This window comes from Malaclemys terrapin, chromosome 8, assembly GCF_027887155.1.
Source record: "Malaclemys terrapin pileata isolate rMalTer1 chromosome 8, rMalTer1.hap1, whole genome shotgun sequence".
NCBI lineage: Eukaryota > Metazoa > Chordata > Testudines > Emydidae > Malaclemys > Malaclemys terrapin.
The window spans coordinates 16,248,849-16,272,472 of NC_071512.1; the positions used below are offsets into that span (position 1 = coordinate 16,248,849).

Consider the following 23,624-nt stretch of genomic DNA (forward strand, 5'->3'; position numbering starts at 1 on the left):
TAACTTTATATCATAAATATACTTGGATCTATATATTCTGTCTAGGTATAGATTTAGGTAATTGGACTAATGGTGCTTCATAAATAATACATCCTAATCACTATAAAAGGAACGGCCTTTTATTCTCTATTCAGAGACATTTCTAATTAACACGTTACTGTTAAAGTGGTAGCAGGGATGTTGGAACGATTTGTATAGTGGGGTGCTGAGAGCCATTGAACCAAGCTGTAAACCCTGTCTATGATGGAAACCACTGCAAGGCAGGGGGTGTGGCAGCACCCCCAGAACCCCTAGTTCCAGCACCTATGAGTGGTAGTGCTGCTCTCCACGAAACTGCCGAGCCCATCGTGTTATTGGACAGGCCCCTGGAGTTTGGTGGAAACGCTGCCCACAGCATGTGGGGCTGGCAGCAAGGACAGTTGTGAGACACCCAGATGTGTGGAGTCCTAGCAGGTGTACTAGGAGGAAGGAGCAAGTGGTACAGGAGAAAGCAGTGGTGCTCAGAAAGCTGACACGAGAGGAGAGCTCAAACCAGCATGAGAGGGAAGGAAACAAAGTTTGGTACCAATAAATTACCAGAGATGTCTCTCGTAAGCAACAGTCATTAACAAATATTGGTCTTAATTTGAATCCCAGAGAATATCCCTATTTAAGCAGGTTCTCCAATTTGGTGGAGAATACTGTGTATGCATGCATTTGTTATGTATCTATGTGTACATTCTCCCCCTCTCTCTCTCTGGTGACACCAGCAAAATCTTTACTTTTCAGATTGTTTTGATTGGATTGGAATAGCATTGACCTTGAGTGGAGGCAAAATGGGGCAGAAGGACTTGAAATGTGGACATCGAAGGCTGCTCATTTAGTTGAGAATAGCACATGTCAAAGGTCCAACTACTTGTTTTTAGGAGGATTTGAAACATTTCTGATTCAAACTGTTTTTCTGGGAGTAGGCTGTGGATTGGAACATTCAGCCATTTAGGATTTAGTATCCAGAAAGAGGTTAAACTATTTGGGTTTTCCTAGCATCAGTCAATTTACGGAGGCTGAAGTTACACTGGTAACGCTCCAGTTATGTCTGTACTTTTCCACATGGCTGAGCCTGGAAGGAGCTCATCCGGAGTTTCAGGAATGTAAACAATTGTAAAATTTGTGCCAAAGATGAAGGAGGGATTATTCTGATGTTTCTCTTACCTACTCTTTCCCCTTCCTTACAGCGTTGCTAATAATCACAAACAGAATCTAATGACTGTTGCTAATCTGGGTGTGGTATTTGGACCAACGCTGCTTCGACCACAAGAAGAAACTGTTGCAGCGATTATGGACATCAAGTTTCAGAATATTGTGGTTGAGATTTTAATAGAAAACCATGAAAAGGTAATGTTTTCCCCTTACTTCTGAATTTAAATAAGTTTATAATAAAGAATTTGTCTCCATGACAACCCCAACACAAATTCTTCAATAAACCACCTTCTCTAGATGATCAGTACACAGCATTGCAAGAGAGAAGATCACGTCTCTCAGCTAAAGGAAAATTGCAATTATCCAGAACTAATCCAGCTCATAGCTGCCCTTGGTACCATGTATCCAGAAGGAGTGTGTTTGTACAGCACCTAGCACAATGGGACCCTGGTTCATGACTAGGGCTCCTATGAGCCTTAGTAATAAAAATAATAAATAATAACACTGGGATTCTGTTCCCTTTTTAGATGCTGAAGCATATTATTTCAAACTGAAATTTCCCATGAGGGAATCGTACTTTCAGTTAAATACTAGGGTGAAATCCTGGCCACATTGAAGTCAGTGGTAAAACTACCTTGGTTGTCAACGGATATGTCTACACAGCAAAGAAAAAACCCACAGCTGGCCTGTGCCAGCCAATTTGGGCTCACAGGGCTCAGACTGCGGGGCTGGTTCATTGCTGTGTAGACGTCTGGGCTTGGGCAGGAGCCCAAGCTCTGGGCCTCTCCCACCCCGCAGGGTCCTAGAGCACGGTCTCCAGCCCGAGCCCGGAAGTCTACACAGCCAATGAAACAGCTCCATGGTCCCAAGTCAGCTGGCACAGGCCAGCTGTGGATTTATTTATTTATTTATGTTTTGCTGTGTAGACGTACCAAACGGGACTATGATTTTTTGGGGGTAGAAATAACAGCAGGGAGGAAACATAGGAAATGGAATAGTATCTCCAAATTGAGCTTTAGTTGGGCTGAAATCACATAATCAACAATTCTAGTAAGTTATTTTTCTGGTTATCTTGACCTGAGCCCATTTCATAGTCCCTTTCTAAAAGTCCCCTTGTGTTATCTTTTAAGTTGGGCAAAGAATTTTGCTAGTTTTGAGAGGTCAAGTGATTAGGACATTAGTCGGGGAGTTGGGAGCCCTTGTGTTCAATTCCCTGCTCTGCTCAGACTTCCTGTGTGACATAGGCAAGTCACTTTGCCTCTCTGCGGCTCTCAGTTCCCTATCTGTAAAATGGGAATAACAGCTCTTCCCTACTTCACAGGGATGTTCTGTGGATAAATACATCAAAAGACTGTGAAATGGCTGTCACATAAAGGAGGCTTAAAACTGCCAACAGCAGTTCTAAAACAAGTAATTTTTCAAAAGCATTTAACAAGTGATTCTCTGGGAGGGGGTTTTTTTTGGTTGGTTATGGTTTGGGAAGTGCTGCTTAGTCTGCTGGACTAATGGAATGAAGAAAAGAGACCAAACTTTCCTGTGCTCTCCCCCAAACTTTGGTCTGTGGCGTATGCCATTTTAGCATGCTTTGACCTTGGCCAGATTGCTTGTAATGTACTTTGAAAACAAAGCATAGAGCTCTTAGTAGGATTATATGGGTAATATAATTATATGGGTAATATATTTCCAGGGAAATCACTGGAAATGGGGTGTCTTCAGACTAAATGGCTAAACTAGTGGGCTAGTCAGAATATCACCATTCCATTAAGTATCAGTTGACTGTCTGAAAAAGAAAGTTCCTACATTCTAATAAGCCAAAATGCATGATATTGGTGTCCCGTCATGTGAGAGGCTCAGTACCTTCAACTCTCATTGAAGAAATTCCTAGCTTCCAATTCAGTGTTCTGCGCACAAAATCTGTGTCTTTCAGATAAGTGTCGGTACTGCTTAGTGAGAGGGCCACCACCAATAGCAGGCTCAGAACGTAGATTTACCATTGAGTATTCAACCTGTTCAGTTTAAATTAAACAGATTGCTCTATCACCACGGATGTTTCTAGGCAGACGCTGCTACATGCTAATTTAGTATGACGAGACTCTGTTTAGAAAGACGTCACAGTTTATTCTTTCTCCAAAGCTCTAGCAGAAGTGCACGCACGCATCTGACACACCAGCCATTCACAACATCTTACTAAGACAGAGGACCTTCACCTATCTCTCTAAACAGATGCAGGAAGCCAAGGGAGATTGTTAGTGATGTTCCATTAAGTGTGGAAACAATGTGGTGAGAAGGGAACGAGGAAAGCAGTGCAACTCTGATTATTCTCAGAGAAATTGCTGTCACGTGGCGTGTAAACAACTTTGCATTTATTCAGCTCAGGGGAGCTATTTTATTTTCCTTTCCTTTCCTTTTTACTTGGAACTGAATAGAAATAATTGCTTAATTATGAAATCGCCTGACCTGAGGAGCGAGCAGTGTGAATACCAGGTAAATAACCCTATAGGCCTCTGTATCGTTCAGTAGCATCCGCCACTGGCACACAGTGCACGGTTCAGCAGTACCTAGCAGAACAAGCCCAGCGACTCTTATTGTATTTCACACAGTCGCCTCTAATTTTTTTTAATATTACAAATAAGTCAAAAACGGTGTCATATTTAGAGCCATTCCCTGCCCCCTTGCAGGGAAGAGCTTTGACGTCTGCGTCACAAGCAGCAGGGGTGATGTTATGAAGTCTTTTTTCTGCCCTTTCTTGGTCACAATTTATTAAACCCTCCCATGAATCCCTTAATGAAATTGACTGATTCTGTCTGAATAAAGTCTCTCCCTATGTGAGCTGAATGCTCCATCGGCTGGCACTCTTTAAGGAATCGACGACAGATTTCAGATGACTGATTGCATCCTTCTAGACTAGAGAGTTCTAATCTCTGGTTGTCTGTTAGGCTTCCTTTTGTCTCCTAATATTCAGGGATGGTGAAATTAGCAGATTCCCATCACCTATTTAAAAACAATTTGTGGCAACAACACGCCTGTCTGAGAAGTGCGTCAGTTATGTCCATCCAGCAGCAACTAATTCTGCTGACGCTTGCCGTCTGTCATGTGGCAAAAAGGATGGTGTTGCTCATAGATCAGCCTGGTCCAATTCACAGTGAGAGGACAGCATTTACAAACTACCTTCCATCTTTGTGGAGCACCCATCACCGTAGTATTTAATGACTAATGGACTTTCCTGTCCATTCTTTTGCCTTTCCCCCAACAAAAAGAAAAATCCCTCATTATCTCAGTCAGAATTCTTGTATTTCCCCTCAGTGGTCCCGCAAAGGCACCCGTTCTCAGGCGTCCAGCTCCCCAGCCATTGCCTTTCTTGGGTGGAAACCTGCATCTCTCTCCCTTCTGACAATCTCAACCACTGAAGAGCTCAGCCTTGCTTTCTCTTGCTGCTGCTCTTTTACTCTTTTGGGGGGAAGGGGGACTGAGAAGGCATTTTCTTACTGTTGCTGTGTCACCTCCTCCGCGCCCTCTCCTGCACAGTTTTAGGATATGATGGTAACTGGTAACCACATTGAAAGCTATATGAAGGGGTCAGTTCCTCAAGTGGGTGAGCAAGAGGAAAGGGAAGGCAATATCTAAGAATAGTCCTAACTGTCTCTTTGCACGAAACGTTGGCAGATCATGAAGCCAAGCCCAGTAGGCGGATAATTTATTTGCTCTGCTTTTTAAACCCAGGTTTAATAGGCTGGATAACTCCACCGGGCCCTAAATGTTCAGTAACAATGTGAAGCCTCATGCAGCACATCTTTCAGTTGTCAAACTATTTCCATTTGTAGGCTTTAGAATCATAATGTGCAGTGTTGGGGTGTTTTTTTTGGGGGGGGGGGGGTGAAGGGTTGTCTGGCAGGTTTGCATTTCATTAGTACTATTGATCTTTCCCAATGTAATTAGTGACAACTGATCTCTAAAGCTGTCAATGGAAATGCTTGTTTGGGAGGATTTCGAAGTGTTAAGCCTCGAACTGACACTCTTTGAAAAATGAATCTCATTTGTGCCACTAATGCAAGGAAGTTGCATACTACATGACTATGGGTCAGTGTCCCCATTTAGCTTGGATTCACTGTGAATTATCCTCTAGAGGAGGAAGATAGTAGTACTGGGGGAGAAACTTTTTAAAACTTAGTACCCTTGTCATGTTGTTTGCGTCTTTAAAGTTGTCACCTTACAGTATATTTCTTAATAATAATTGATGAGAGCCGATAAAAGCCTTCCCAAGAGAGATACGTAGGTGACTAATACTATACAAGTACATTGCATGTTTACTGCAGTTGCTTTACACTGGGGACTCACATGTGGAGTGATTTAAATCACCAAGTGAAAAGCCTCAATTTAAATCAGGGGTGCCCAACCTACAGACTTGGGCCGTATACGGCCCACCAGGGCATTTCATAAGGCCCTCGGCCTGCTTAAACACAGTATACTAATGGTCAATCCATTAGCATTTTGTCGTCACGTTTACATCATTTTAGTTTACACAAGTGTGTAAATAGACAATACTGTACACAGAAACAGACTACCCCAATACATTCAAAACAAGCTGAACTTACAATATAAATCAATACAGGTGACTTTAAACCTTATTAAAATATGTAACATCTGTTTGGCCCACACAAGGTTGTGCTGAGGTTTATGCGGCCCTCCTGTGTAATAAGGTTGGGCACCACTGATTGAAATCATCAATTTTAGTCCACTTTTCCATTTGTACTTCTGTTATTTTCTAAAGAAAGGTGAATTTTCATTGGTTGATATAACCATTTGATTTACATATTGATTTACAACTACAGTGGTTCTCAACCTGTGGCCCGCTGGCTGCTTGTAGCCCAGTCAGCACATATCAACAGCCCACGTGACATCTTCATGGCCATACAGGTAGTATATATATTGTGTGGATATGGCCCACATAACACATAGAGAGCTGCATATGCAGCCCACAATGGTAAATAGGTTGAGAACCACTGAACTAGAGTCTTTACAGAGACAGGGTGGGTGAGGTGATATCTTTTATTGGACCAACTTCTGTTGGTGAGAGAGACAGCGGGTCCAATAAAAGATATTACCTCACCTACCTTGTCTCTGCAATATCCTGGGAGTGACATTACTGCAACTACACTGCATAGATTTGGTACATCTTTTTTTGCTACGTAGGCGGGTATACTGTAATATTTACATTTATTTAAGACAGGATATATCTTAATATTTTCAGAGTCTTATTAATTATACATTATATGTTAGGAAATGGTAAATGCTATATTGCTTATTTACTAGATTATTAACTTTTTGCTCATGATTTGTGTCAAACTGCGTTAGGATGGTAACTGGGATTTAATAAAATCCGCAGAACAGCATATTATATTTATTTTTATTAAACTAGACAACCTTAAATGTTTTGGATACATAAACTTCTTTTATTAAAATAAGCTGCATATTTACAACTAAATTATGTATTAAAATGAGGGTTTAACTGTAGGTAGTAAATTAATCTGATTCTTTCAGGTCAGCCTTGGAAAAAATTTCAAATATACCTAAGTAAAAAGTGACGAGAGCTTAAGTTCCTACTCATCTAAGTCTATTGAAAATGAGACAGTCTCCTAAGTTACTTAGGCTGTCCTTCAAACTTTTAAAGCTAGTAGATCTCATCCTCCCTCCCCCTTTCATTTTTATTCATAGTCTGGAAGAGAAAGACAAGTTTTCCTGCTTTTTTTCAGCTCCGAACTCATTTCTCAGCTTTGACTGAATTAGTCCAAATGAAGAAAATATTCTTTCTGTGCCTGCAGAAGAGGCTGTCAAAAAGCTGGTTTAGCACTTCAACAAACTCTGGTTTCAGGTGCTTAGCTAGTGATTTGCACCAGCTGAGTGGTTTGACTTTCTTTAAAACATCATCAGCAAATATGCACTGTTTGAATGGTTCACCTCCAGCCTTGCCATTTTTTATGGTTGGCATGATGGATGAGTGATTATTAGATGCCTATGTCATAGCAGCAGCATATTCTTTGGCAGTTAGGCATCTATGTTACCGCTTTGGGTTGAGTATATAAACATGAAAATGAGGTGGAGCTTCTTTACTGCCTGCAGTTTAACTTCGTTGTTGGATATTTTTCTTCAATGTCTCTTGAAGATCTTCCCAAATTTCAGCAGCATCAACAGTATAGCAGCAATCTTTCTGCAGTTTGTCCAAGGCTATGGAAATAAGTTCCAGTATATTCAGCACATCTTCTATATTTCTCTTTAATCCGATGTTGACTACTTTGGCTGTGATCATTCCATTTGGTTTATCACAATTTTCTTCACCGATTGTTATCAGAATAGGCCATTTCTTAATAAATAGCTCAAAACAATCAGTCTCTGAATTCCATCTTGCATCTGAGGGGACAATTAGTTTGGCTCCTCTTGTTCTCTTTGGTAAAGATGAAGCAAAGTGGTTGTGAACGGAAGTATTTTGCAATTTCAGCAACATTTTCCTTTATTTCTGAAGTTGTACTTAAATCTTTGTCTGAAAGATGCATCGAATGAGCACTGCACACATATGTGATGTTTCAGGTTCTCTTCATTGTCTTCTTTTAGATATCTTCTGATCTTTGCTACATTTGCAGCACTTTGACAAAGCTACATACTTGAATTTTTGTTCACAGTTTGTTATAGCTTTTACTGCTCCTTCTTTTAAGTATCCTGCAATATGGGCATTTCCTGATGGATCAGTTGTTTCTGTCAGATAGACAACCCCATTTTCTGTTGTCACACAAACACACATTCCTGGATCATTGTGTACATTGGTCCACCCATCAAGACTCAGATTAACAAATTTCACACCAATGTTTGTTGCAGACTGTTCGGTTTCCTTCTCATACACTGTATCCAGCAACCTTCCAGCAGTGTAGCTCTGCTGCTTGGAGTGTAGCCTGGTTGTAATGATTGAACCACGTAATGAACTATTTGTTCTGAACAAGATGAAAAGGAGAATTTGTTGCATAAATGATGAACCGAGCAATCTTGTAATCTATGGAGTCTTGCTGACATTTGTTGGTCCTGATTATGAACTCATCCATGTTTTTACTGGATGATGAAGTCTTCTTCTTTTTTTTTTAATATAGGTAATTTACTGTCTGACGTATGTTTAGTTGCAGCACAGCTGGTGGTACCAGTAGATAACTGAAGTTGTAGATGTTGCAGATGATGGATGTTCATAACCCCTTATATCTAAGCTAGGCCCTGAATAAAATGGTATATAAAAAAAAAAGTCACACTCAGTCACTGAGTATGACCGTCATCACTTGCAGTGGGAACTCTCTCAACAGCCCTTGGCCCCGTCACTACATTCCCTCTCTGAGCTGGATCAAACATGTTTGATCTGTAACATTCTGCCTGCTGCTGTAGATTCACAGTTAATACTAGATTAAAGCTAGCTTGAGTATGTCTAACATGCTGCCGCAATCAAACCTCCCAATTGCAGTGTAGATATACCGAAAGAGAGACAGCGGCAGAGCTGTGATTATAATTTGCAAATCCTGGTAGCTAGTCCCTTGCTCTAACTGTTAAACTGCCTCTCTGTATGTTAATTGGAGCCTTTATGTGTGAGTAATAAAACACAGGTTTACTCCGTGGAGAATGGATTTTGAGTGAGTGCTACGTTTAAACACTTTTACGTAAGGATTAATCTCAGCTTTGGGAAACGGAGTCCCCTGTTTGAGTCCCAGCAGCAGGGTTGTCTCCACATTTTCCGGTAAAGAGCGCTGTAGCAATTTCAAAAATGTCAAAGTCAAACATGGAGTAAATTATTTATTTACCTTCTAATCCTTTGTTTCTTCATGGCCTGAAGAGGAGACCGGAAACGGACATCAGCACTTTCTTAAATTTAGCTATTTATTGATTCCTCTCTTGTCCATTGTAAGCAACTACTTCTACCTTCAGTGCTACATGATGCTCAAAGGGGACATAGATACTGAATTTCAATATCCGTGCTACTGTGCCAGATGGTTTCCCCCTCTGTCATCCATTTTATCTCAATAGGCCCAATACACTTAGAATTTGAAAGAGCAGCCTTAGCAAAGCTCTCCTCCTGGTCTTCTCCAGACTTCAGAATAGAGGTCTTCAGAGGCTGTGTCCTCTGGGAGTTTCCCAGGCTTCAGTAGAGCAACCACTGTTGTCTGTCGCCAGCTTGTTGGCACTTCTCCGGTTCTATGCATGGCAGTAAAAAGCGCCGCCAGCCATTCCTGTTCCCGTCTCCCCAGTTTCTTGAGAAACTCTGGAGGGATGCCATCAACCCCTGCAACTTTCTGGCTTTTGGTTTCCAACAGCGCAACATTGATCTCCTCAACAGAATATGGGGAAGAGAGTGGGGATTCCTCCGGGCATTGTTGAAGGTTTCTGCGGAGTTCCCGCTGGATCTCCTGGTGTGTAATCTTGGCTGTGGGCATCTTGCTCTTAGAAAGAAGATGAGAAGTAACAACATTTGCTGTCCCTTTTGCTGAGTGTTGTGTTACTGGCTGGGATCTTCCAAGTTGCCGCAAAAGAACCCATGCCTTACGACTCGAATGGGTGAAATCAAGGCTTTCAACGGTCTCTTTCCACCTTTCTAGGCACACCGAATTCAAGGACTCAAGCAGCGCAGTGGCTTTATCTGGGTTGCCGCTCTTTTCATATTCCCTCAGGAGAGACTCGTATTCTTTTGTCCAGCAGGGGATGAAAGCCTTGTGGTGACCACACGGGATGTACTTCTTAGTGGTCGATGTTAGGATGTTTGTAAAACAACCGTAGGTATTGGGTTTGAGCTATGGGATCAGAGATTCTGTTTCTGAAGTGTAGACAGGTTAATCAACCTTGCAGAAATTCCAACGTGGCTTTGGCACAGACTGCAGAAGAGGCACTTCCAAGCCATTCTGGAAGATGATTGGGCGATGTTGATTACGAGGGAAGTGGCTCAGGATGGTTCTTGTTGTGGCCAGTGGGAGACCTGCACTATTATGGGTCACAAAACACAGGTCAGGGTTGTGATCCGTTGTCCACCTCACAGACCAAAAAGATCCAGATTGCTTCAGATCATAGAGCAGGTGGAGGTTTCAAGGGAGGCCCAGTCTGTGATCTGCTCCCTGTCTGTGTTATTTGAGCGGTATCCCCAGTGGAAGGGAAGATAAGATGGGATCAGGCCACATGATGTTAGGTGGCTTGTATTGTTTACTATAATGATGTCCCTAATTCTAACCATGTTGATCTCTCATCCACTGGTCGATGATTCTTCCAAAACTTCCACATCCTCTAATCCATTTCTCGTGTACGCTGCTAGCCCATGTTTTGGATAGTTGACAGCAGCGATTTTAGTATAGCCATAGATTTTGTCTGGCAGCTTTATCTTCTTCTTTCACATGGGTTTCTTGGAGGGCCATAATGTCAATGTGATGGTCTTTGAGGGTTCTCGAGTGATAATCTGCTTTTTCCCTGGACATCCCGTCTACATTGAATTGGTATATTCGGAAGACTGACCCAACTGTTCTTTTTTGGTCCTGGAAAGGGCAGTTTGAGAAAGTATAATCATTGCTACGTTCACCGGGAGGTTGGTAAAATGACATCCAGTGGCCAGTTGACAACCTTGATATGTTGGTGGATTTGCACAAAACACAGAGCAGAAAAAACACCAGCACTTAACAGAAGCACCTGGTGAGGTTGTCGTCTTGCTCCCACTGTGCTGAGTAAATTAAGCACACAGAACCACATGATCGAGCTGTGATCATTAACAGCAGCTCAACATGGCATTATCCTGCTGTTACCCAGGGCTGCAAATTGTCTATGAAATGACTGTCTTGATCTGCTAAAATGTGGGCTTTTGTAAGGCCAGCAACTCTTTTTTAATTTTTGGAGTTGGAACACCAAGGAAAATACGAAGGGTTGGGGGGAGAACGGTGTTATAAAAACTTTAGGTTTAATAAAAGACGCTTATAAAATAGCAGAAAGACCATTGGGGAGGGTATTTTCTGAACCTTGTACGAGAGAAGTGATCTCAGTGAATGGAGGGTAGGCTACAAACCAGATACACGTCACTCTGTAAATAAGTATTTAGCAATCCGCAAAGGGTAGATTAGATGGAAAGGAAACAATGATAAAGTTGATATAGCAGCTGAGAATGTGTAGCCTCTTTTGTGCAAAGTGATCTCCAGGTCTGCAAAATTGCATCACTGAATTTATGAGCACAAGACTCAGTGATTATCTGATCTCACCCATTGTGCGAACATGAAGATCAATTAAAATTTTTAACTGCAAGGCAAAATTATGTACGATTATCATGGATGAGATGCTGCGCTTATAGGTTTAATTAAATTGGTTTATAATGGGTTCCAGCAAAATTAAAACCACACGGTCTTGATTGAGCCTTATTTAGTTAGAAGTTACATACATATTTGCTTTAAAGCATGTGACTGGTTTTTCTGTTTTGTTTTGTTTGTTTTTTGTCAGAAGTTAATTTTCAACTCTGTGAGAAACAATAACACACAATCCAATTAGTAAATAATGGGTTTTTTTTCTTTTTTATTTGTTTGGGGTTTTTTTAGTGCAACTCTCATGCAGAGTGTTGTGTTGATGGGAGATCTAAATACAAGAGCAAAAGAAAGAAAGTTAAAACATTTATTCTGATTAAGGAATTACTGTATGGGCAAGGCTAGTCATTAGCCCTACCATTTCAGTAGATAAAAATCCCTAATGGAGCAGAGTTGGGGACTAGCATCTTGTAACACATCTCTTGTCTCCTGGGTCAGGTGACCTAGAATACAAGAAAGTGGGTGGATCCTACTTGAAGTGTCAGTCTTCCTTTTTGGTATGACAAGTTATACCAGTGTTGTAATAATTTTTTCTCATTGAATTGAGTGGGAGGCTTTAAGAAAACTAGACTGAAAAGCAAATGTGTCTGAATCTTAGGTGGTCCACCCCCAGTACTTGGGGGTCCACACCCTGTACCGGATGAGTTATTCACAAGGAGAAAGAGATCTGTGTCAGATACGCAGGGCAGCCATTGGTTGTTGGGCACTCTTAGGGAGCAAGAGTGGCATGTGAAATGGACCAAGCTACTGTGAGAGCAATTGTGGCTTGGCGCTCCTTCAGCTGATACATAAAGCAAAACTGTGTGAATGAATGTGCAAGTTAGATATGTAGATCTTGAAAAGGAGCATTCAAGTAGGAATATCCGTTCTGTCTTGCAGCGTGTCCAGCAACTTACACTCACAGGCAGCTTTTCATTTATCAGGGTCTTCATCGCTGGCCCTGAATATGAAAATAATTTTTGCAAAGTGAGTAATCACCACTTCCTGTTCCTTTACACAGCATGTAGCCTAGTACAGTGGTTTTCAAACTTTTTTTTCTGGGGACCCAGTTGAAGAAAATTGTTGATGCCCGCGACCCAACAGAGCTGGGGATGAGGGGTTTGGGGTGTCGGAGGGGCTCAGGGCTGGGGCAGAGGGTTGGGGTGCGGGGGTGAGGGCTGCGGGGTGGGGCTGGGAATGAGGGGTTCAAGGTGCGGGAGGGGGCTCTGGGCTGGGGCAGGGGTTAGGATGCGGGAAGGGCTCAGGGCTGGGGATGAGGAGTTTGGGGTACAGGAGGGGCTTTGGGTTGGGAAGGGCCTCAGGGCTGGGAGAGGGGGTTAAGGTGTGGGAGGGTTCAGGGCTCTGGGCTAGGGATGAGGTGTATGGGGTACAGGAGGGGCTTTGGGTTTGGAGGGGCTCAGGGCTAGGGCAGGGGGTTGGGGTGTGAGAGGGGGTCAGGGCTCTGGGATGGGGGTGCAGGCTCTGGCGTGGGGCCAGGGATGAGAGGTTTGGGGTGCAGGAAGGGGTTCCAGGTTTGGGGGAGCTCAGGGCAGGGGATTGAGGCACGGCCTTACCTCTGGCGGCTCCCAGTCAGCGGTGCAGCCGGGGTGCACCGCGGACCAGACTGCGCCCCGAAAGCAGCCAGCAGCAGGTCTGGCTCCTAGGCGGAGGCACGCGACTCTTGCCTGGAGGCACCAATCCCCTCCCCCCCATTCCCATTGGCCGAGAACCAGCCAATGGGAGTGCAGAGCTGATGCTCAGGATGGGGAAAGCGCGCGAGCCCCATGGCCCCCCTGCCTAGAAGCTGGACCTGCTGCTGGCCGCTTGCGGGGCACACCGCAGTGTCAGAAAAGGTAGGCACTAGCTTGCCTTAGCTGGGCAGCGCCGCCAATGGGACTTCTAACGTCCCAGTTGGCGGTGCTGACCAGAGCGACCCAGTGCCTGACATGCCGCGACCCATGGTTTGAAAAACATTGGCCTAGTACAGTGGTTCTCAAACTTTAGCAACCCTAGGACCCCCATTTTGATTTAAAATTTTTCACAGACCCCCCCACTAAGCCCCAGGTCCCGCTCCCACTCACCACTTCCCCCAAGGCCACACCTCTTCTCGCCCCTGCTCCGCCCCTGCCCTTCTTCTTCCCCACCACCTCCCCTGGGTGTACTCCATCCCCACTCCTCCCCCTCCCTCCCAGTGCCTCCTGCACCCCACTAAACAGCTGTTCCCCGGCGTGCAGGAGGCACTGGGAGGAAGGGGGAGGAGTTGAGGGAGGGAGGAGGAGGAGTTGATGAGCGGGGCCCGTGTACCCCTTGAAGTACCCTCGCAGACCCCAGTTTGAGAAATGCTGGCCTAGTATATAGAAGCTCTGCTTGAGCAGTATTTACAGATAGGAAATCTGGTTGATGTGCTGTCAGTTGTGGGATGTAGAGGACTTGATTATCCACACAGATAAGCTGCTGTTGGTTGGTTTCCCCTGGAAAAAGTTGCAGTAGAAAATGGAGATCAGCCTTTTTAAAGAGCCAAATATGTGCCATCCTCAGAAGTGTATAACACTTCAGCAGGTCGAGTTAAATTATCAGGCCACCTGAATTTTCATGGACATAAAGTGAAACAATCACCCTGGCAATCGTGCAGCTGAAGTATTAGTATTGGTTAAGACTTATATTGACCAAGACAGATCTTTGGCAAGGCCTACTTATTATCGGCTTCCCAGTTAATTAGAATAATTTAAATACCACTTCTTAAAGGACCCTAAGCACTAACATTTACCACTAACCCTACTTTTTGATAACCTTCAGGAGAGATGTGACATTAAAATAGCTGATTAAGGCTTCTGTGTTTTTGCATTTATTTTTAAAAATTAGTGTGGAGTTTTTTTGGTCACAAAACAATAGAGCAATGAATTTCTGGCAGCTATTTATATTAGTTGGCAGCCAGAATTTTTTAGCTTTTATACAGGGGATTGGATACATCTGAAAGCACTATTATAGTTGTGTCCTGGCTGAGTGTCTTGCATTCATGGAGGAGTGGGGAGTGAGGTGTTTTTGAAATAACAGTTTCTACAGTCCTAGTGTTGAGCAGCCTTACTTCCCATTGCAGCCACTGCCTTTGAAGAATTGAGGCCCAAAGGGCTAGAGCAGAAAATGGCACCGAAGTGTGTGTTTAATGCATTCTTGCTAGGGGAGCCCTTGAAAGAGTAGCCTTGAGGGATCCCCAGTGCTTTTTGAACCCTGGGTTAAAGAAAAGAAACAAATGGCTCCCAAAATGCTGCCGTTTCAGTTCATCCCATTTAAAAATTCCATTCCCTTTAGGAAAAATTTGATAACTTAGTTTTCACACAGCTGTGCATGGGAGTAACGAAGAAATTCACAAGCTGGTTGGCTTCACTAGACCCTGTGAACTGCCAGCCTATGGGGAGCAGCTGCACAGCATGCAGATTTAAATATATAGATATCTATTTATTTTTACTTTCTGTATGTCAACTTTCACAGCCAGCTGCTAAGCATAAGCCAGCCTTCGAAGTGGGTAGGGTATGAGGCTACGAGAATTACTCATGTTTTACTAATTAGCAAGAAAAGCTTTGGTGAGGAGCAGAGGAAAGGGGAGTGCGATGGGTGTGGGGGTGGAATTTAACATGACACTGTCTGTGCCCTGAAAAGGTGACCTGTCAAGCAGTTGACTTTCAAAGGCTGTTCCTTTCATTATTGTGACTCTCTGCTAATAACTGAGTTCCCCTCCATCCCCTGTTTCATAGCAACACTTGACCTTTCTTTTAAAAAAAACAAACAAAAGAAAAACAAGCCCACCAAACCCCCATCCTTTTATTTATAGATATTTAACACTGTACCGGAGACGCTACCACCAAACTCGCAGCTGCTGCTAATATCTCATAAGAAGAATACCGATTCAAAGCCTCCTTCCTGCAGTGAGAGACCATTAACACTCTTCCACGCGGCACAGGCCAATGAAAACCGTAAGTATGTCAATCCTAGAGGCAGTGAGTTGTGTTACAATGCTGTACTGTTATCTACTCAGAAGGTTTCTTATCATGACTGATGGGGCTCAGTGCTCACACCACAGGATACGATGCTCGCTCATTAACTTCAATAAGAGTGATACTTATCCTATAGTATGAAGGGGGCCCCAGGCTTCTAAACCATCATATTAATAGAGAGAGCTAAAGCTTGTCTAGCCCCCGAGCTCTTACCCCTAGGGCTTGAAATTAGGCTGCATAAAAATAGCAGTGTAGAAAGTTGATATCCTTTCCCTATCTCATTTAGTTTTACACTCTCTCATTCTAATGTATTCCATAACCCTCCATACTATCCTCTATTGGCTGCTTGGTATATATTAGTTAACTCGGAGCAGAACATCTGCAGCAAGGACAACCACCCAGTTCAGCCTTCAGAGAGATGCTTTTGGACATCAATAGATGTTTTTCCTTTTAAAGAAACAGAAATTTCAGCCATCGGGTTTTACATCCCTCCTAGGAATATGTCCCACTTCAGTTTAAAAATCTCCTAGACCATCAGTCCATTACTATTACTACTATTTAGTATTTAACTTTTTTGTCTAAGGATCTGAAAGTCCCTGTCCACACGCCAAATGTCCTCCATGTAATTTAGCCTAAGGTCTGCTCCACTGGCACAAATGATCCAATAGGGACAGTTCTGTGATCCCTGGACAGCAAAATCCAAGATGTTCCAGGTACACAAATCTCCTTGCCTGACATGCCCCCATGTACCAAGGTGGAAGAGAAAGAGTAGCGTAATTATGTTGGCTTTACACTACATGAGTTTCCCCCTGTGCCAAGGGAATCCTCAAATGCCATATTTGGGTAGCTTTCTGGCTGCCTTGTCTTAGTAGTGACCAAGGATCTGGCCCATAATCCTTAAAGGAATAGAGCTGCTAGAAGAATGTTTGTTTTATTTGGAATGAAGCTGTGTGTTGCCGGTTTCTAATACATTAGCAGCCATGTTGCATTGCATTAGCATCCCTAGTTCTAAAGACCTAATGAACAAAGTGAAGATGGGTTGAGACCCCCCCCTTCCCATTGTTTTTAAGTGTCTTTTAAAAATGTTAGGCTGATAGTCCTCTGTTCACAGAAAAGGGTTCAGCTCACCCAAAATGTCAGAGTTTTGACTTGGAAGGATCACCTCTGTATGGTGGTTCTGCCTCCATGGCTTACTCAGACCTTGGCAACTCAACTCTCACTTCCATCAGCACAGCTAATGCTGGTAACATCTGTGGATTTTTTTTAATGTGGTCAACCATCTGTTGGAAAATGGGCTGAGAGCACTGAACAGCCTGCCATTTTCTAGTGACCACACTTCAAAACAGATGTTGGAAAAAGTGGAGATGGTTCAAAGAAGAGCATCAAGAATTATTTGAATCCTGCATTACACTGAGATACTTAAGGAACTCAGTCTATTTAGCTCATCAAAAAGAAGAGATAAGGCGATCATGGTCTATAAGTAATGAGGGCTCTTTAATCTAAAGATAAAGACATAAGAAGAGGTAATGGCTGGAAATTGAAGAGCTAAGCAAATTAAAAATGGAAACGAGATGCAAATTTTTGACATTGAGGTCAGTTTAACCACTGGAAAAACTTGAAGGATGTAGTGAATTTTCTGTCACACGAAACATTTAAAATCAAAATCAGATATCTGTCTAAAATAGATGCTCTAATTCAGCCACAAACTCTTACGCTTAATTCAGAAGTTACAGGGTGAAGCTCTGTGGCCTGTGTTATGCAGATTAGATTAGTATAATGATATCTTCTGGCTTTAAAATCTATGAATCTGTGAATCTTTGCTTGCTATTGACCTTGGCTACATTTGAACCAGAAGTAGAGTACGTGGATTTAAAATAAGAGAAACCTGTTTTAGTATCACATTTCATTCCTTACCATTTCCCCCCACTTTATAGATAATGTTCAAGCATCTTGTTCTTTTATTTTGATATAATAAGGCACTTATCTCATCATTTGAATGCGGTTTGTGGATAACCTGTATCATAGTATCCTGAGCCCAGTTCTCATCCAACAGTCATTGCACTGACTTCTACAAAAGCAGAAAATTACTGGAAGCATGACCAGAAGAAGCTGGAGATTTAGGAAAGACTCAACTGAATCTTTGTTTGCAATGCTTTTTTATCATAGATTGCAAAGGATTCTAGCTAAAGCAGTGTGAAATCAGACTTGGTGATGCATTATTTGCTCTTGGACAGAAAAGGTGTGAAATGAGACTGGCTGAGTTTAATCTGAAGTGGGTTTGTTTTTTTTAAATGAGGGAGACGATTGCAGAAAACACAAGATTCAAACCTCCCTTACGCGTGGGCTGCATTTCAGTGTTTTTTCATTTCCCGAGGGTATTTTATGTGGGAACTTGAAAAGAGAACTTGTGTATGTGATTTATTAATGGAAGCTTTATTATCTGGGGGAGCTGGAACAAATCTTAGCTGTCTGTTCTGGGCTGTTCAAGGAGTGCTGCAGACAGAAGGAAAGCCTGCTCAACACAAGTGCATGTTATCATAACCTCAGGGCATGCCATGACTAAGCTACTGTACAGTTTACTATCCAGCAGTCCAGAACTAGAACTTTTTCAGGTATGACTCTCCAAGTGCCCTCTGAATCAGCCGGGCACTTTATAAAGTGACTTTTCTGCCTTCTGTATAACAGAAAGGAATTTGTTCTACGCTATTTATTGTTTCATTTTTGGAGATATCTGGCCAACTAAACTGTCACAATGAAGAAACCTTAACTGACACTGTTTAAGTGTTCAAAATAGAGTTTTGGCCTTTTAAAACGGGGGGAAAGAATTTAAAAACACCAAAAACAACTTCGCTCCCAACTTCCTCAGATGAAACATCCTCAGCTCCCCTGGCTGAGAATGATTTCAATTTAATACATACTGGTATCCCCTTTGAAATTATCCAGGCAGTTGACATAGTTTTGATAGGTTCAAGGGCATTATTTTCACAGGTTAGCCTTGCACAGAAAGTGCATGAAAACAACAAGCTGCTTGATGGAGATGACAATCTGCTAACTCAGAAATCTAGACTCCTCACTGCCTGCCATCGGATCAGTTCAGTTAGGTCCAGGTACAGAATATAATGAAATACAGGCCTTTCCAGATCTACGCTGGGGGAGATTACATTTAAAAAAAATAAAAATACCCTAGATAAATAATGCTACAATCTGGTGTGACTTTGGCCGGCCTGTTTCTAAATCTTTAAATATGACTAATTTTCCTCTTAATTTATCCCCAGTTCAATGCTCTCCTAATGTCACCGGAATGGAGCCGTCACACCAATTTCTCACTTCTGTCCTCTCTTCTGTGGATGACCCCTTTCATTACAAAGAGTTCCCTCCCTCCTGCCCCCAGCCAGGCTGACTGAATTTCAGAAACCTCTTGCAATCACATTATTACGTTACCTCTCGTAGGGTATGTTTATGCTTTTGAGCTGGGGGTGTGATTCCCCGCTCGAGGAGACATATTCATGTGAGCTGTCATCAAGCTAAAATGCTAAAAATAGTGCAGTCCCGGCAGCACAAGTGGCAGGGGGCTAGCCCCCCTGAGAGCGTGTCTCTCAGAGATGTTAGGTAGGTACTCAGGGCAGTTAGCCACTCCTGCTGCTGCAGCCATGGTCTATCTTTTTAGTGCGTTCACTCAATGAGAGCTAGCACAAGTGGAATCACACTCTCAGTTCAACGTTTAAACATACCCTTAATGGGAACTAATGGTGCTGAAAACAAAACCACGGTATAAGTTCCCACCGTACTCATCGCCGTGCATTCTCTTGTCTCATCCATCCTCATTTCCTTCCTGCTATGCTGAGATCTCTCTGAGCTATACCAAAGCGATGCCTTAAGTTGCCTATGACTACTGACCAGTCTACTCCTCCATCCCCAGACACTTCTTTCATACAATACACATAAGGACACTTACCTATTTCATTAATGACAATAGAATTAGTCTCGATTTAGTGTAGGTGAGAACAGAAAATGGCTCCTCGTTTCCAGAAGTGCAAAGAACAGGGGGGACGACAGGTGGATAGAACTACCGGAGGTTTCTCATAATGATAGCCAATGGCCCTATGCTCGAACCACGTTCCCAGTGGCTTCTGCAAAAAAGGTTGGGTGTCAGGATCCCTGTGGCATTTGTCCTTTCCTAGTTGTATTAAATTGGTTAGTTACAGCAGTCCAGGAGCACAGTGTGGTTTAGTGGAAAGGGCACTGGATTGATAGTCCGGAAACCTAGGCTCTAGTCCCAGTTCTGTCACAACCGGTTCTGTGACCTTGGGCAAGTCACATTGCTTTAATTGGTCTGTGATATCCAGGAGGTCAGTTGAGATGATCTGATGGTCTCTTCTGGCCTTGACATCTATGAACCTCTCAGTGCCTTTGTTAACCCTTTTCAGCCTCTCTCTGTCCTGTTTATTTAGACTGTGGACACTTGGACGTAGGGGCTGTTTTTCCATATGTGTTTGCACTGTGATTAGCACAGGAGTCCGAATCTCAGCTGAGGCCTCTAGACACTACATTAATATAGCCCAATAATAATTAATAATACAGCAAAACTATAAAAAGTGGTTGTATTCCAGAAATTGCTTTTCTGAGAGGCATAACATGCAACCCTCACATGGATAGGGCTAGTTTTCTAATAACTGTACCTGTTTTATGATGCTGGTTTTACAAGAATGAAACCAGACCCTGTTTTAAACCTACACAATAATCTTTAAAGAAAACACGAAGAGGTGCTGTTTGTCCTCCAGACAAGGATTCCTCAGCCCTCTATAATGTTTGCTGTCAGCGTGTATAGTGCACCTCTCAGAAGCATAAACATTAAAAATGTAATCACATACAGAAATAAATCCAAATTGACTATGTCACCAGTAAACTGAAAAACTTTCCACTCCACAAAAGATTAAGATTCTGCCCTTGTTCTGTCATCTGCCACCACCGAGAACAGCCGAGCTCCATCCTCTTTGGAACCCCCTTTCAGGTAGTTGAAAGCAGCTATCAAATCCCCTTCATTCTTCTCTTCTGCAGACTAAACAATCCCAGTTTACTCAGCCTCTCCTCATAAATCATGTGCCCCAGCCCCCTAATCATTTTCGTTGCCCTCCGCTGGACTCTCTCCAATTTGTCCACATCCTTTCTGTAGTGAGCAGTGTAGAAGATGCCTAACCGCACTGTTTGCCCAGCAGGGCTTCTAGTCTCTTTCATGAGTATTAAATTCACTTGCAAAATACTGTTAAACTCAAATTAATCCGAATTTTCTAAAAGTACTTGCACACACCCAGAGAGAGAGAGAGAGAGAGAGAGAGAGAGAAACCGTCGATTCAAACAAATGTAAACCTTGGAGAAATTCAGACCTTGATCTGGGTCTATCTCTTGTGTGCCCGGTTTGGTTGCAAGGCTACACATCTGGCTCTCCTCATACCCAGGCTGGCCTACTCTAGAACACCTTTGGCAATCCGGTGCTTTGAAAGGGTGTTCAGATTATTACAATTGCCCCGACTCAGGTTTTTGTCTCTCTGGTGGTCCTAATGGTAATTAACCCAAACATGTCACCGCATCCAATTCCATTGATCTTAAATAAAATATACATTTATTTGCATAGGAGACCAGAATTGCAAAATAACAGGAAATAAACCCATCTGGTTGGACACAATGACAAAGGTCCCAATCCAGTGTTACAAAGTGTAAAAACATTATCTGCAGCATAGATGAACAAAGTGTGTGTCTCTCTTAGCTGACAGATTGAGAGAAGCTGTTAATAGTCTTGAGTCATAGTTCTGGCATGTGTAGCCAAGGTTTTCTTTATGCCCTTGTCCATGACCCCTCTGTTAATATAGTCTTCATCCCTTTGAAGTGGTGATGAAGAGGTTACTCATTGCCATGCTCTATTATGGTTGTGACAAGATTGTTTCTAAGTTATTTCACAGTACTGCAGAGGATTTCTTCCTCTTGTGTATCCAAAATTAGTTTTTAATATTACAGAGGTGTTCCACTCATATTGTTTATGTTGGATTTCTGTTCTGTTCCTTGTTCCTCTGTATACAAAAATATAGATGCACATAAGTTTTTCCCCAGAATCCAGCAGAGATATCTGATCGGAAGAAACTGGGAATAAGTGATTCATATAATTCTCGTTAGCTTTGTTGATAGCCTTTACTACAATACAAATGGAATATCCCTGCTTTGGAAGATTAACTGTTAAAGAGGTGTTCTCTATGATTTTTAGTCCAGCCGAGGGACACCACCTCTTTTCATGATTACATTGTCTTCCATGACAGAGAAGCAGCCCGAGCTCTGGGACCCTCCCACCTCGCAGGGTCTTAGGTCTGGTCTATACTACCCGCCTGAATCGGCGGGTAGAAATCGACCCATCGGGGATCGATTTATCGCGTCCCGTTGGGACGCGACAATCGATCCCCGAATCGGCGCTCTAACTCCACCAGCGGAGGTGGTAGTAAGCGCCGCCGACAAAAAGCGGCAGAAGTCGATTTTGCCGCCGTCCTCACAACGGAGTAAGTCGGCTGCAATACGTCGAATTCAGCTACGCTATTCACGTAGCTGAATTTGCGTATCTTAAATCGACTCCCCGCTGTAGTGTAGATGTACCCTTAGAGCCGGTCTCTAGCCCGAGCCTGAATGTCTATACTGCAGTTAAACAACCCCGTAGCGTGAGCCCAAGTCAGCTGGCATGGGCCCAACCATGGGTTTTTCATTGCAGGGTAGATATGCCCTTAGAAACATGTAGGTGCTTCAAAAAGATATGCGAGTGATTCAGTGGCACTGTTCCCTCTGAGTCAGGACAGAATCAGTGCCTCTGTGGTGTAGGACGGTGAGGTGAAAAGTATAGTGTAGTGCTAGAGATGCTCTTTCAATGAGACATAAAACAGAGGTGCTGGACCATAGCACTAATTACAAGAATAGATGTTAATACAACTGGATGGAAAATGGAAAAAAAATGTTTTAACATTTTCTTTGTTTATGTCAACATCTCATTATTGACAATGGAGCTACTTGGGAAATAGCTCTAATTGTTAACCTAGTACCATCTTAGGTAGTAGCATTTTGCCTAACTAAATTTCAGTTGGATAATCTGTTCTTTACTTTCTGTTCTGTACTGTTGCTTTGCAATGTTTCACCCTAGACATGGCTGAATTTCAGTGATGGATAAATTGATCGCTGCATATAATTTTGAATGTTTATTTAAAGTGTGCCTAGGGCTTTGGAATTTTTGAGTGTAAGATGATATTAGTGGCCTGAGATAACCCGTGAATGTTTTACTTACCACAAATGTCCTTAAGTAAAAAGTATTTGCATCATCAGAATAAGAGGAACTCATGTTTCATACAGTTTCAGCTTTAAAGAATAGTATAGGTGAAGAAACATCTATATACTCTGTGTACTTCCCTGGGATCCACATAAAGACATAAGCTATTAATAGGAACTGTTCTACCTTGCAAGAGTCTGTTCTTTACTTTCTAACAACTTAATAGGTTTTACTTAATGATAGTAATGTATATTTGTTGATGTTTTTTAGAGGAGACAAGGAACAGTATCATCAACTCCAGCTTGGAATCTGTCATCTCTTCAAACGTCAACAGCTTCCTCCACTCCAACAGCACTCTCCGACCCAACCTGAACTCAAGTGACCCTGACCTAGAAGTAATTAAACCTAGTCGGCCAAACTCACTGTAAGTACAGTGATAATTAGTATGTCATAGGATCTCTGTCTAGCCAACCTACATATCTTCAATCAGGGCACATTTTAGTGTGAGTCAAAGCAGGCTGTTGAATATAATTTAACATTCTGTTTTTTTAATGGGAGCATAGTAATGTGCATTGCATTTTTAACTTGGTCTACATTTTAGAATTAGTTAGTGTTTTTTATACCTGTTGGCTACTTTGTGCTCTAATTATTTTGAGTGTCTGGGGTATTTTGATCATTTTCAAGTAGATCTTTACATTATTGTTTGCACTATTGTGAAGTATCTGGTGTTAAACTCTGGGAAGCATAGAGGAAAGTAAATAAATAAATAAGTACATAAAACAGTGGAACACAGCATTAATGGAATTGTTTTCTTCCTACTTTGTTAAAAGCTAA

The 23,624-nt window shown here is 42.5% G+C and overlaps 1 protein-coding gene across 2 annotated transcripts in view; it reads left to right on the forward strand.

Annotated features, from left to right (window-relative positions):
* Positions 1-23,624, forward strand: part of ARHGAP26 (Rho GTPase activating protein 26) — a 317,491-nt gene that overhangs the window by 228,894 nt on the left and 64,973 nt on the right. For both annotated transcript variants that reach the window (XM_054038402.1, XM_054038403.1), the window contains exons 18-20: positions 1,215-1,374; positions 15,334-15,475; positions 23,061-23,214. In XM_054038402.1, coding sequence (XP_053894377.1) covers positions 1,215-1,374; positions 15,334-15,475; positions 23,061-23,214 — 456 coding nt within the window. The remainder of the gene's footprint in view (positions 1-1,214; positions 1,375-15,333; positions 15,476-23,060; positions 23,215-23,624) is intronic.